The 16341-nt window shown below is 40.1% G+C and overlaps 1 protein-coding gene across 1 annotated transcript in view; it reads right to left on the reverse strand.

The window, feature by feature from the left end:
• SLC7A2 (solute carrier family 7 member 2) overlaps positions 1-16341 on the reverse strand; it is a 62527-nt gene that overhangs the window by 4778 nt on the left and 41408 nt on the right. Inside the window, exons 5-11 of the mRNA XM_084856666.1 lie at positions 12527-12663; positions 11856-12078; positions 7546-7682; positions 5456-5558; positions 4904-5106; positions 4369-4535; positions 603-711 (exon numbers count right to left, since the gene is read on the reverse strand). Of these exons, the coding sequence (XP_084712792.1) occupies positions 603-711; positions 4369-4535; positions 4904-5106; positions 5456-5558; positions 7546-7682; positions 11856-12078; positions 12527-12663 (1079 nt within the window). The remainder of the gene's footprint in view (positions 1-602; positions 712-4368; positions 4536-4903; positions 5107-5455; positions 5559-7545; positions 7683-11855; positions 12079-12526; positions 12664-16341) is intronic.

Raw genomic sequence — 16341 nt, forward strand, 5'->3', positions numbered from 1 at the left:
AACTAGCAAATCATCCAAAGATGTAATCTCGTGCACATCCTTGGGTGTCTATAACTGAAACTCTTCCAACAACATGCATTTCTCCCAGCATTCTTTAATCAAAGGTTCAGAAACCATTTTTAGCTTTTCCTTCTGAATTTCCTATAGATGTTTCAGCTTACAACTCCCATCAGCCCTAGCCAGCATAGCCAATGAGAAGGGATGATGGGAGTTGTAGGCCAACAGCAACTGGAGGGCCACAAGTTGCCTACTTCTGCCTATACAGAACTTAGGCAAGAATTGCAAACATATTGCTTCTTTGACTTACGGCATTTACACATTTACCTGGACAACTGCAATTCACATGTGATTCTGTAGTAGTCTGAATTTGTAAAATTGCATTCATCACCTTGTGTTGAATCAGAAGCAAGTAGTCTCTCTTTCCACCTCAGGCAATTACCATAAGATGGAGGTGAATGAGAGATGAACAGATGCAATGATGGACAGCAACAGCACGCAATGCTAGAAATCCTGATATGTGAAGTTGGCTTAAATCTTTTATTTGAGTGGTACCTAGAAGGAAGATCATGACATGATTCAGCTACCCATCCAGGAAAACCTACCAAGTGCCATCCAGATGCTAAACCGGATCCAAGTCTCTCCACTTAGCTGTACCATCAAGTAAATATTCACTAAGATACTCAAAGATGGCAGCAATGGCAAGAGTGGAACCTGAGGACAAATATTTCACAATTCAGTATATTTGCAAAATATCCAGCACATTACACTTTTAATTTGTAAAATGAAACATAAAGAACTCACACAATCATATTGCAATATAAAAGTTCAATGGAAAAGATAGCGTACTTCATAGGGTTGTAGTGAATATATTCCCAATTTGAACCACATTTTAAGTGTAATACTGAAGTAAGAAATTAAATCTTGGAGACAGAGCAGACCCCTTGAAATCAATGGAACTTAAGTTGGTCATCACTAACTTAAGTCCCGTTGATTTCAGTGGGTTTACTCCAAGTATGACTAAATCTGGATCCAACCCTAGATTTGTAGCCTGTGATGAGAAAGCAAAGGACCACAATTCAGTGAGAGCACACATAGGCAGGGAGCCAAAAGCAGGCAAACGAAGTTCTACCTATGCACCAGGGCTTTTCAGGATCCACTGTGCCCTTTGTCCCCTGCCAAATGTCAGGAGGCCTTCCAAATATATGGAGCTGCAGACAGAAAAGGAAACTGGCACAGCCCACAGGCTCCTGCAGAAATGCTTTGTGTGTGTACACATAGAGATCCCAGCCACAGAATCATCAGGGAGAAATATCTCTAATCACAGAGCTGCCAGCAGTTCTCTAAGAATTTAGGCTACTGGATAGTACTAGTCTAGATGAACTAATAGTGAGATGATGCAGTTTATAACGCCAGCTTCTTATATTTTACTGTTATACTACAATGTGCATTTCAGTTTAGAGCCTCTGGTTCTTGGAACGTTTTATATTTAGCAGGTTTAAATTAATATGCTATAATAAGACAAACAGACCGAAATGTATTCCCGACTTCTCAATTAAACTAATTTTCATTAAACCATATTTCAATGCAACTCATTCTACATTTATATGCAAAAAAGGACTCTACGTCATATAAAAAAAGATAACCAATTTGTGCTTTGTACAACTTAACAAGTTATATTTTCTTTTTATGTTACTGTGCTGTCATTTATGAATAAGGTAAAAATTAGGGCTTTCCTTTAGGAATTAGCCCTATTAAATAATCCGGGACTTACTTCCGAGTGTACATGAATAAGATTATGCTGCAGAGAGCCATCCTAAATGGGGTGGCAGATCACCCAACACTTCCAACCCCCTAGTCAGCTCATGCCAGCCAGAGTGCGGGAGGGGAGCTTTACCAGGCATTACAGCCCAGTAGAACTTTGTTTTTTTGGAAGCCCTCCCCATGAAACCAATGGATGGGAACTTAGCTACACCATCTCCAGGCTGGCATACAGTGCCTTGCATAAGTATTCCCCCATCCCCTTTGACTTTTCCACATTTGGTTGTGTTACAACCTGGAATTAAAATGGATTTAATTGGCATTTTTACCATTTGATTTACACAACAAATTTAACACTTTGAAGGTGCAACATATTTTTATTGTGGCACAAAAGTTAATTAAACAAAAACAAACTGGCATTTGTTGGTTGCATAAGTATTCATCCCCCTGAGTCAATACTTGGTAGAAGCACCTCTGGCAGCAATTACAGCTGTGAGTCTTTCGGGCTAAGTCTCTACCAGCTTTGTCCATCTGGATCCTGCAATTTTTGCCCATTCTTCTTGGCAAAATTGCTCAAGCTCTGTCAAGTTGGATGGGGAACTTTGGTGAACAGCAATTTTTAAGTCTTGCCAGAAATTCTCAATCCAACTGAGGTCTGGGCTTTGACTGGGCCATTCTAAGACATTCAGGTTCTTGTTTTTAAACCACTCCAGTGTAACTTTGGCTGCGTGTTTAGGGTCATTGTCCTGTTGGAAGGTGAACCTCCACCCCAGTCCCAGGTCCTTTGCAGACTGAAACAGGTTTTTCTCTAGAATTGCCCTGTATTTGGCTCCAACCATCTTGCCCTCAATCCTGACCAGTTTCCCAGTCCCTGCTGATGAAAAGCATCCCTACAACACGATGCTGCCACCACGCTTCACTGTGGGCACTGTTAGCTTTGCGCCATACACAGGGTTTTGTAATAAGGCCAGAAAGTTCAATTTTGGCATCATCAGACCAGAGAATGTTTTTTCCACATTTGCTGTGTCTCCCACATGCCTTTGGCAAAATCCAAACAGGATTTGATTTTTTTTTCCAGCAATGGCTTTCTTCTTGCCACTCTTCCATAAAGCCCAGCTTTGTGAATCATCCGGGTGACAGTTGTCCCGTGAACAGTTTCTCCCATCTCAGCTATGGATCTCCAGCTCCTTCAGAGTGACCATTGGCCTCTTGGTTGCTTCTCTGACTAGTGCCCTCCTTGCCCGGTCACTGAGTTCTGGTGGATGGTCTTCTCTAGGCAGAGTCACACGGTTGTGCCATATTCTTTCCATTTTGTAATAATGGATTTAACAGTGCTCTGGGGGATGTTCATGGTTTGGGATATCTTTTTATAACCAACCCTGCTTGGTACTTCTCCAGAACTTTATCCCAGACTTGTTTTGATAGCTCCTTGGTCTTCATGATGCTGTCTGTTTTGATATGCTCTCCAACAAACTCTGGGGTCTTCCAGAAACAGGTGTATTTAATCTGAGATCATGTGACACTTGAATTGCACACAGGTGGACTCCATTCAACTAATTATGTGACTTCTGAAGGCAGTTGGTTGCACCAGAGCTTATTTTGGGGTGTCACAGCAAAGGGGGTGAATACTTATGCAATCCAGACTTCTCAGTTCTTTATTTGTAAATCGTTTTGTAAAATATGTAGATCCCCTCCCTTCAACATTATGTACTATTTTGTGTACATCAGTGACAAGAAATCCTAATTAAATCCATTTTAATTCCAGATTATAACACAACCAAATGTGGGAAAAGTCAAAGGGGGTGAATACTTATGCAAGGCACTCTAGCTGAGGGGCCTGATCCTGGGGCCTCACATGGTATGAAGGGGCTTTGGGCCCAGTGGATCAAAAGCTGCCTCCACCCTGCCCCCAGAACACCTCATTTCAAGGCCTACCACTGGCAAGAACACTGCAGTAGATTTGCACCCATGGAGTTTTCTACAGGTGGAACTGGGGACTCTGGGTTGGAAGAGCCCTCTCCCACTGACAGAGCTCTTCTCTGCCCATAGAGGTGTACTTCTACCCCATCCTAGGCCCCACCAGCCAACAGATATGGGAGGACTGCTCTGTCAATCCTTCATATGAATTTTATTTGATTTAGATTTGCATAGGAATATGCAATATTTTTATATTTATTGAATATTTTTTAATTTAAAAAGCACACAACACTTGTTTTTAGATGCACATCTCACTACAGTCCTAGTAAAAAATGAATTTCTACAATTGGGACCAAATTTCAGAAGAACCACTATTTTAGTTTGCAACAAGTCTGCACTTTAGCACTATACAAACTAACTGGTTTATTGTGCTGTGAGCTCTATCAGGCAACATCTATCTTATTTGATCAGATGCTCAGTCTATTAAGTAGACTGAAAAGGTGGGCTATAAAATATGTTGGTAAATGAGTGAACTGCCACAGTTATTTGACAGCATTTATATATTTTTGTTTCACCAGAAAAGCAGCAGGGGTGGTAGTACTATTTTTGACACCCCTCCCCACAAAGGTTTTTGCTAAGGATACACATTTTGCAGTCTGTTCCCACCCCACCCCACCCTCCGCGATGCCATACCATAAATGCCACTTTCTGTTGATTCTGAGGTTGTCTCCCGATGAGAAGTATGATGACAACAAACAGTACTGAAAGAGCTGCAAGGAGACAGATACTCCAAAGTTCCAGATTGGCAAGAAAATGAATCCCATAGGTGGTAAGAATGCTTAAGCCACAAACCAGAAAAGCTAAGTGGAGATCATCAAAAGAAACAGGAAAGAGACAGCATGTGTCAATATTTCGAAATCTCAAATGTGTGTGTAATATACAAACACCTTAGCAATAGTGACAGATGTTTTCAAAAAAGTTTTTAAAAACCCTCCACACACTTTATTCTACATTAAACTGTCAGAACAAAATTAGATTATTTGCAGCCACTCCAATACCACCCCCAGCTAGAATGCATGAGCTCTCCTTTATCTTCCTCATTTCTCCACACTGGAAATTTAGGACAAATTCAGTATGTGAATCTGATCTTTTGTTTTGTTTAAATGCACGTTGCTTATTAGTTGCAATTTTAAAAATGCCCTAAGTATTCAGGCAGGTTTTTACTTACCCAACAGACTCACAAGAAAGCTAACCACGGTAGCAGACTGTTCGGTTGGCAAACTTGATGGATTAATCAGTGTTTGTAGGCTAAAACTGTGCCCTGGTATCATACTAATTTGTGATTCACTTGTACATTCTCTCTCTGGTCCTGCAAGAGACTCTTTTTCTGCTGAATATTTTGGTTGCTCATAGTTTAAACTGGGTTGGTACCTGTATGAACACCCACAAAGATGTTGTTTATATAAAACCAGGCTCAAAGAAAAGAAAAATATAAATATATCTCAGAATACATTGTCTTTTACAAACCTCTTCAGAGGCGATCAAAAAAGACAAAACACCCCTCCATATTCTGTGTGGCATTCCTTTACCATTTGTTTAGCTACGGCATTTAATCCGGATCAAACAGTTACTGCCACAGATGTACATGTTTTTCTCATGCAGATTTTGTGTTTAAATGGTATTTTGTTTGTTATATATCTTTGTGGCAGAAACACTATATACATACTCATTAGAGAACACTGTCCTACACATTATTTATTAACCCAAAACTGGAACTCACCTAAGAATGAGAACACAGGCTGCTACCAGCGAGTACGCAAGAAGTGTACCAACAGACATCATGTCTACTAAGGCTTTTAGGTCAAAGAGAAAAGCCATTAATGCTAGAAGAATGAAACACAATTTGTATTAAAACGTATGTATTAAACAAAACATGGATATTTGCTACTACCATATCCATAAACATTTAATGTTTGCCCTTAGAGTATTGAAAATGTTCAAGGCAGATCATCATCTTATAAATTATGAAAATGATGAAACATTATGTTTTACGGCAAATATCAAACTGTCTATATTACAGCAGTATTTTATAACATTTTGGGGATAAATAATCCATTCAGGGGAACTTTACCAAGTTAATTCCCCTCTGAAATTTGGTAACATCAATGTTTACACATCAGTGTTCTCAGTGGTTGGTTTTAAACATGAGAAAATACAATAAACTTTTTTTGCATGACAAACAACATACATTTAAATACATGCATAAATGTAATGGGCAAAATCCACTGTGGATAACTCCTGTTCAATCAATGGGAGTTGAGCAAGCGGTATTTTGGCTCAAATCCCATTCATTTTGACAGGGTCTTGAGTGTTCCTGATGCATTGTGCCCACATCAAATCTTGTTCCTTTTTCTTTCCTGCACAAAGTTCATGCAAAGAATTAAGAACATTGATCTCTCAAGCACTCATAAAAGACAATCCCTCTTTAAACAGTGTTAAAAAACCCCAAAATTGGGGGTTGTGAGTTGTGCAAAGCATAGAGGAAATGCACTATTTTCTTCTGTAGATACAAATACTGGCTCCATGGTTTGCAGGTCTGGTTTGCAGGTCAGGAGCCAGCCTCTCCCAGAGCTATTTTGCCCTCCCTCATTTTATCCATGGTTTGGGCATGTGTATCAGTGCAGACCATTGTTGATGCAAACCAGGTTCCCTCTTAACCATGACTTGCAATCCCACTTCAAATTATACTGTTAGTCCGTGGTTTACAAGGAACCATGGTCGGTGCTGGTGGCAAGTATAATGTGCAACCATAGTTAACACCAGGGAGGGACAAAGGAGAAGAATTGCTCAGAGAGGTGAAGGGAAGTATATATTACAAAAGTTAGCATCTGATGTACAAACCCTGGTTTTGAGGGACACAGAGCTATGTCTGTACAAAGTCAATTTCAGATGGGTAACCCACCATCAGTAAGTGTACTGTCTAATTTTTAAAAGCTACAATTATTTAGTCTTCATATACAGTATTTATATCAATACAGATAAGCAAGTCTAGCTCTAAAATAACCGGTACTTGAAATTTAACATTTTAGGGATATATCATTATAAGCACATGAAATCACAGAAAACTGCAAGCAAGATTAGAGACACTGCAGAAATTCTTCAGTTTTAAGAAAATAGTTCTTCTCTAGTTCTGCCATTCCAAAACCTTTTACCTGGCTGTTTTACTCTTTGCAAACTTTAGCCATCATATTATTATATGAGAAAATATAATCAGCAGTTACACGTTGGCTGCATTTGGTTTTGCCTGCCAAATTCTGAACTGGTAAAATATTAAGGTCTAATCTTAACACTGTTTAAAACTGAGAGACCATCCATGCTGAGCTTTTAAGTAACAATGCCATATTTAGGGATGGGGTGGGGGGTCACACCATTCATGCCACATTCCTTTTGCAACTATTAAATTGCTGAATACACCTTAAGCAGAATATTAACTACAGAGGTTTATTTAGGAAAAACGTGCATGAATATTTCACAATGAATATTACACAAAAAGGAGAATTCAATGCCACAACTGAAAAAGCAGGGGAGTTTTACCAAGGTACTCACTTACTCTTCCTTCTTTATACGTGCACAATACAGTATCATTGGTCACATTGGAAGAAAGCCTTTATGCTTTAGAGAAGACCTTCAGAGAGCTTATTCTTCCACCACCACAATTCAGAACTGATATGCCTTCTGATTAGTCAGTAGTTTCATTCCCAATTTACATGCACAAAACATTAGCAAGCAGACCCATCTTATCACAGATTTATGCATGTGAAAACAGGGTTCTGGCCCCAGTTAAATGAGACCTGGGTTTACAGAGCTTACCGGAGATGAGCCCTGCTGTCAATGTGGCAGCAACTGGAGACTGCCTCTTGCTCACTTTGGCAAGAAATCTAAAGAGTAAACCATCTCGTGCCATGGCAAACAGAATGCGGGGCAAAGGGAACATAGAGCCCAGAAGACTAGAACAAAAAAATTTAGTTGTTCAAGTGCCACAGTAACAATATGAAATTCCAGTGCTAACCCAAAACACACACATGGAGGGAAAGGGAATTTTATCTGTAAAATGCACTTGTGACAGAAGAATTCTATAACGAAAAATAAGGTCTGTAAGAGTCAAAGGTTTACTACTTTTACTCAAAATATTAACATTTTATAATATGAGTTGTAACAGTGCCATAACTGCCAGTCAGTATCTTATGTCTATGTCTGATGATGGGTGAAGGTGTTCATTTCCCTTACAATAAATCTGCTTACAGCCTCACCTGCCACAGCCCCCGATGATAAAGTAGCAACAAGTGGAGTCTTCGTTTTGGGGTTGATTTGAGCTAGACATTTGAAAAGCAACCCATCCTCCGCCATAGCATAGATTACACGTGGCATTGGGAAAATGGATCCAAGGAGACTGAATAAAAAGCAAAAGAACATGCAAAATGGCCAACACAAATTCATGCAATGTATTAGGAAAAGAGAAACAATGCTAATCAAAAGCCTGTGATACCAGAAACGTAATTGACATGGGGTGGAGGGAGAGACTATACACAAGACACAGTACAGTTAAGATACAAGTTCCTTGGGCCTTCACTTAATTGATACAATATCTAAAAGTACCGCATTAATGTGCAGCCCTTATGACCCAGTTCAGACATTTTCTGGCTCAGAGAGAATCTTTGTGTGGACAGAACAGCAGCTGCACCCCCATCTCAATGCACAGATTGCATTGCATTTGCCACAGACACTGAGATTTTTGGAGGGACGTTATCATAAAACTCTAGAACAGTGCCATTATATTTGTGGTGCCCTCATAATAAAGGGCTTGTGTCATTATTTATTGCATTGTTCTTTATACTGTGAACCAAGACAGAATTTCAAGTTTGATAAGGGATCTGTCCACTGCCAATCATTAAGTAAAAAATTATATTTCTCCTGTCTAACCAAGATTCTCTTGTGACAGAGTAGCGAGATTGCAATGGCTGCCCAAAAAGCTTTAGGGCAAAAAAGAAAAGAAAAATATATTAACCTGGTGAATTGTAAAGATGCTGTATGATACATGACTCAGTGATTTTAGTAAATTAAAGGGGAAGTATATCTATTTAATTCTCTGAAACAATGTTAGAATTTTTAGTCATTTCTGATGATGTGTTTCCCCTCCTTTATTTATGATGATGTTACTATCCATAATGGCTGGAATAAAATATTCATAATTACTAACAGAAATAACTTGTGTCTTCACTGTAGTTCTTCCACAATAGTGTACCAGTAGGATACATCTAGCAATATTTGCACTGCAATTAAGCATTACCACACCTTGAAAGATTGCATCAGGCAGCAGAATGAAAAATAGACAGTATCATCCCACAGTCAGTGAATCCTCACAAAAAAAGTCCATAACCAATTATATAACGTATTAATTTAAACTGAAACTTCATTCTTCTTTTTAAGAGAAGTCTGTGCTGCAAGGAACCATCTTACACTGAATCAGACCACTCCTTCATCAAACAAAATACTGTTTACCTCAATTGGCACAGATCCTTCCTGGCCCTGCTATCTGAAATCCTTACATGCCTGGGATTGAACCAGGGATCTTCTGCATACAAAGAATGGGTTCTGCCACTGAGCTGGGACAACTTATTTAATTTTATTTAGAGGGTAAAGCGGAACAATACGTTTTAAAACTCAAGATGTCTGTAGAATTTGGAAAGAAATATGAAAGCTATTGATGACCAAAATACCTCACTAAAGCTTCATAAACTGCCCTGATGTGTGATCAGGGGAGGGTTTTGTTTGGGGGGGGCACAATAAAGCTGTATTTGTTGTGCCAATTCATATTACTTTACTAGTTACTCTCCTAGCTACATGCATCCAAGTGCAATATTTGGAATCTTGGAAAATGCATTTCTTCTCCCAGTTACGCGGAGTGTGGTTTTGCAAGAATCGCATAAGCCTATCAAACAGAGCCACCAGCGAATGTTGTAACCCTCCCAAACCATTCTATGTGCTTCTATTTTATATATTTACTTTTATTGCTGATTGTAATGTCCCCTGCAGTGCTCTATTGTAAGTGGAAGAAAAAACCGTTTTTTTAGATGTACATTTGCTCCTCCTATCCTATGATAATACACACATCTATCCATATGACCTTAAAAGAGGTGAACAGCCCTACACCAAACCAGGTGAAGGAAATATCAGAACTATTATGGCTATGAGATTAAGGCTGCCATCCTATACACACTTACCTGGGAATAAGTCCCACTGAACTCAGTAGGGTTTACTGCTCACTAGACATGTATACGACTGTAGGGCAAGTAACAAAAACACTCTTTAAATAGCTGAGGAGGCATTTTGACCCAGTGCAGATGCAACATTCCCGATTCCTGAAACAGCTAAGAGATAAGGATTGTGCAATGGACTTGTGCACTCCCTTCTTCTCTTGATGATTTTTTCCCCTCACTTCCATGGTTTGCATTTACCATACTGTAGAATAACATCTGCATCAACACTAACCAGACTCTGCTAACCATACTCGCAAATCTGTTTCAACCCAAAGTTTCAATTTCTAGTTACAAGGGCAATCCTGATTAGCATGGATGCAGATGCAGTATTACATCATGGTTCTGGCAAACCAAAGAATGGAGAGGGAAATTCACATGGGAGTGGAGGAGGGAAAGCAGAATGCCACAGCAGGTCCTGATCTCTTAACTATGATTCAGATATTAGGAATGCCATGTCTACGTTAGATGAAAACGCAATGAATATCGTGGCCAACTTCATTTGCTGCAGAATGCTGAACAGATCACTCACATATATTCATAATGTATGCCAATTTTAAATGACAGTGTTTAGCTGATGTGGCAACGTTATTACAGAACAAGCGTATGCAAACATTAGGAAGCCAGTGCAGCACAGTGCAGTCTAGTTTTAAACACTAGACCTGATCTATGCAAACTGCTTAAACCAGCACTTGGTGCATTTAAACCACATTTACTTCAAACTGAGTAGGACAGGCAGGTTATTCTTGATAGTCTTTGGATCCCTTTTAACCTCAGAAAGGCACCTAAAATGGCAGCACAACCAGCTTTAGTGATTTCAAAGGCCAAGTCAGTTGCAGCTTCTCTAAATATATACTTATTTTAAAATATGCAAACATTTTCATGAGCTTCAGTTGAAGAATTTTGACAAATTTTAGAGCAAGGATCTTTTTTCTTGATTCTGCACCAAAATTCTGTGACGCATATGCATTTCCAGTAGATGTGTGTGAAATCTTAAGGGTGTTACTGTTATGCAAACACCTACATTTAATTTTATATTATTCTAGTGCATTCAAGACAATATTTGACAGACTGTGATAATAACTGGCAAAGGCAGAAAGAGAGAGTGGAGTCATGCATATAATTTTTCTCTCAGGGTGCTTCCAGATGGAGGGCTCCTAGCATTACCAATCACAATATATTGTGCAATTATTCTGTCTTTTATTTATTTATTAAATTTACATCCCACCTTTTTTCCTCCTTATGGAACCCAAGGCAGTGTACATAATCTTCCTCCTCCATTTTATCCTCACAACAACAACCGTGTGAGGTCGGCTGATCTGAGAGTTTGTGACTGGCCCAAAGTCACCCAGTGAACTTCCATGGCCAAGAGGGGACTAGAATCTGGATCTCCTGACTCCCAGTCCAACACTCTAGCCACTATACCACACTGGCTCTCACTGGCGTTCCTTTTTAACCATTTTTTTTCTTGAAAGAAGAAAGATGGAAGAAGCAGTAGGAGAATACAAGAGGGTTACAAGATGAAGATGGCATCATCAGGGCCCCCTGTAAAATTACATGAACGAAGCAAGGTGATTGCATGATAAAAGCCTTGTCTAGAAATGCCCTCTCAGTAAGAATAATGTACACAAATTAAGAACACTGGGTTGTATCCAATGTTAGTCTAACTTAAGTCCCATTCATTTTAAGACTAAGTAGGACTAACATCGGATGCAACCACTAGAGCTGAGCAGGATTTGAGTAACAACTAGCTATATTATTCATAACATCTTTGTGTAGCAAACCTAATGAATCAACACTTTTAAGTAGCCTGATTTCCTCAATGAGATAATTTCCTGACAATTACTTAGTTTCCATTATTTTTACCTTGTTGATAAAGCACACAGAGATCCCACTGCTACGACGTATTTTGCTGGGCCCCATCCAACATACTCGAATGCTACTGGGAGAGGACTTTTCTCATCTAGTAAGTAGTATGGCATCATAAGAGTTAAAGCAGCTGAAACCCCAAAATAAGCCATAAAACAGACAAGTAGGGAAGTTACAATTCCAATAGGTATGGCTTTCTGGGGATTCTTGACTTCTTCTCCTATGGTGAAAAACAAAATTAAAGTGCTTATTCTTAATGTGAATATCAGTATGAAACATGAAAGATAGCTAGATCCAGAGAAGCAGACACATCAGTGAGATATATAGAAAGAAACACTACTTCCAATCTAGCAAGTGTGCTTAAAAATACAAAAGCTATCAGATAGGATTAAATTATTGGTCTAAACTAAGTCTTGTGAGGTTTAGAAAATTTCTTTCTAGTTGTAAAGATTAGAAATTTATTCTTGGCAAAATAATAATAATAATAATAATGATGATGATGATGATATTACATTGTGACAATTTCTATGGCTAAGAGCACAATCCTATGCATGTTTATTCAGAAGCTCCACTATGCTCAATAGAATTTGCTTACAGATCACCTGCTCAAATATATATAAATCACAACTTCAACCGAGTAACGAATTTTTAAAAAACCAGAAACATACCAGTTGTTGCAATGCAATCAAATCCTATGAAAGCGTAAAAGCAGGTTGCAGCACCAGCCAGAGTTCCAGTAAAGCCGTATGGCATAAAGCCACCAACTCCAAATGCACTTGTCACATTCTCATAATATGATAAATTTCTAAAAGACACAATTTCAAAGATTACAAGGGCTTTAGATATTTTTCAGCTAATAAGGCTGCCCAGGCAATATTTCTAATATGGCTTTACATGGGGAGGAATCTGTGACCTTGGACTCCAACTCCTATCAGTCCCAGCCATCATGCCCAATGTTCAGGGATGATGGGACTTGTGGTCCAGCAACATCTGGAAGGTCACATGTTTCCCACCACTTCTTTATCTTAAGATCTTACAGCCCACATCTTGAAGTCTCTTCAACAATGGTTAAATACATGACAATGCTACTTGAGAGTCTCACAGTAATCAAACTATCCTAAAGGCAAAATTATCACACTGCATTTATTTGATTATTTTACCATTCCGTGTCAGCACTACTTCCAAGAGTGTTTAATGTGTCAAGACCACGGCTGTTTCCATATTTAACATAGACAGATATACATATGCTGGGTATGGGAAAACACTGCTGTTTTTCCATGCCCAATATATACTGAACCTACCGTTTTGGACTAAGAAGTGTTGGTTTAATACAGTGCAAATCAGGACATTCTGACCCATTTTAAGAAAGGCTACAGATTACTGTTATTGCAGGGATTGGCAGCTCTGTGGCAAGTTTTCCACACACAGCTGTGATGTTTTACAGCCTTCACTTCATGAAAAACAAAACCCCTGTAGTGACCATAAGGTGTCACCCAGGTTTAAGACACAGGGGCCTATAGTAGTACAACAAGGTTCAGGATCTGGATTAAGAAATAAATACATATTGTAACCCCTTCATGGATCACTGCCTTGTTGTGGCGAAGGGGCTTGCGTAACTCAGTGAAGCCATAAGCTATGCCGTGCAGGGCCACCCAAGACGGACAGGTCATGGCAGAGAGTTCTGACAAAATGTGGTCCACTGGAGAAGGAAATGGCAACCCACTCCAGTATTCTTGCCAAGAAAACCCCATGGAACGTATCACAAGGCTAAAAGAGATGATGCCGGAAGATGAGCCCCTCAGGTCGGAAGGTGTCCAATATGCTACTGGGGAAGAGCAGAGGGTATTTCCAAGTAGCGCCAGAAAGAGTGAAGCGGCTGGGCCAAACCCGAAAGGACACTCAGCTGTGGATGTGTCTGGCGGTGAAAAGAAAATCCGATGCTGTAAAGAACAATATTGTTTAGGAACCTGGAATGTCAGATCAATGAATCAAGGTAAGCTGGAGGTGGTCAAACATGAGATGGCAAGATTGAACATCGACATCTTGGGAATCAGCGAACTCAAATGGACAGGCATGGGCGAATTTAATTCAGGTGACCATCATATCTACTATTGTGGGCAAGAATCCCTTAGAAGAAATGGAGTAGCACTCATAGTCAACAAAAGGGTGGGAAAAGCAGTACTGGGGTACAATCTTAAAAATGATAGAATGATCTCAGTACGAATCCAAGGCAAACCATTCAGCATCACAGTAATTCAAGTCTATGCCCCAACCACTGAGGCCGAAGAAGCTGAGGTTGATCGGTTCTATGAAGACCTACAACACCTTCTAGAACTAACACCAAAAAAAGATGTCCTCTTCATCATAGGGGATTGGAATGCTAAAGTAGGAAGTCAAGAAATCACCGGGATAACAGGCAGGCATGGCCTTGGTGTACAAAATGAAGCAGGACAAAAGCTAATAGAGTTTTGCCAAGAGAACATGCTGATCATAGCAAACACTCTTTTCCAACAGCACAAGAGGCGACTCTACACATGGACGTCGCCAGATGGTCAATATCGAAATCAGATTGATTATGTCCTTTGCAGCCAAAGATGGAGAAGCTCCATACAGTCAGTAAAAACAAGACCTGGAGCTGACTGTGGCTCAGATCATGAGCTGCTTCTTGCAAAATTTCGGCTTAAATTGAAGAACGTCGGGAAAACCACTAAACTGTTCAGGTATGACCTAAATCATATCCCTGATGAATATACAGTGGAGGTGAGGAATAGATTTCAGGGATTAGACCTGATAGACAGAGTGCCTGAGGAACTATGGACGGAGGTCCGTAACATTGTTCAGGAGGCAGCAACGAAATCCGTCCCAAAGAAAAAGAAATGCAAGAAAGCCAAGTGGCTGTCTGATGAGGCTTTACAAGTAGCTCACGAAAGAAGGGAAGCGAAAAGCAAAGGAGAAAGGGGAAGATATACCCAACTGAATGCAGAGTTCCAGAGAATAGCAAGGAGAGACAAGAAGGCCTTCTTAAGTGAACAATGCAAAGAAATCGAGGAAAACAACAGAATGGGAAAGACTAGAGATCTCTTCAAGAAAATTGGAGATCTCAAGGGAACGTTTTGTGCAAAGACGGGCATGATCAAGGACAAAGAAGGCAGGGACCTAACAGAAGCAGATGAGATTAAGAAGAGGTGGCAAGAATACACAGAAGAACTATACAGGAAAGATCTGAATGTCCCTGATAGCCATGATAGTGTGGTCACTGAACTTGAGCCGGACATCCTCGAGAGTGAAGTCAAGTGGGCCTTAGGAAGCATTAGTAACAACAAAGCTAGCGGAGATGACAGTATTCCAGCTGAGCTATTTAAAATCCTAAAAGATGATGCTGTTAAAGTGCTGCATTCAATATGCCAACAAATCTGGAACACTCAACAGTGGCCACAAGACTGGAAAAGGTCAGTTTACATTCCGATTCCAAAGAAGGGCAACGCCAAAGAGTGTTCAAACTACCGCACCATTGCGCTCATTTCACATGCCAGCAAGGTGATGCTCAAAATCCTACAAGCTAGGCTTCAGCAGTATGCGAACCGAGAACTACCGGAAGTACAAGCTGGGTTTCGAAGAGGCAGAGGAACTAGAGATCAAATCGCCAACATTCGCTGCATCATGGAGAAAGCAAGAGAATTCCAGAAAAACGTCTATTTCTGCTTCATTGACTATGCTAAAGCCTTTGATTGTGTGGATCACAACAAACTGTGGCAAATTCTTAAAGTGATGGGAGTACCAGACCACCTTACCTGTCTCCTGAGAAACCTGTACGAGGGTCAAGAAGCAACAGTAAGAACCAGACATGGAACAACCGATTGGTTCCAAATTGGGAAAGGAGTACGACAAGGCTGCATATTGTCACCCTGCTTATTTAACTTATATGCAGAGTACATCATGAGAAATGCCGGGTTGGATGAATCAGAGGTCGGAATTAAGATTGCCGGGAGAATTATCAACAACCTCCGATATGCAGACGATACCACCCTAATGGCAGAAAGCGAAGAGGATCTCAAGAGCCTCTTGTTGAGGGTGAAAGAGGAGAGTGCAAAAGCTGGTTTGAAACTCAACATTAAAAAAACTAAGATCATGTCATCTGTCCCTATCACTTCCTGGCATATAGAAGGGGAAGAAATGGAAGCATTGACAGATTTTACTTTCTTGGGCTCCAAGATCACCGCAGACGGTGACTGTAGCCATGAAATTAAAAGACGCTTGCTCCTTGGGAGGAAAGCTATGGCAAACCTAGACAGCATAGTAAGAAGCAGAGACATCACCTTGCCGACAAAGGTCCGTCTAATCAAAGCTATGGTTTTCCCAGTAGTAATGTATGGCTGTGAGAGCTGGACTATAAGGAAGGCTGAGCGCCGAAGAATTGATGCTTTCGAACTGTGGTGCTGGAGAAGACTCTTACGAGTGCCCTGGACTGCAAGGAGGTCAAATC

Source organism: Heloderma suspectum, chromosome 5 (assembly GCF_057233095.1).
Source record: "Heloderma suspectum isolate Gila_16-S chromosome 5, 16-S_ref, whole genome shotgun sequence".
Taxonomy (NCBI): Eukaryota; Metazoa; Chordata; class Lepidosauria; order Squamata; family Helodermatidae; genus Heloderma; species Heloderma suspectum.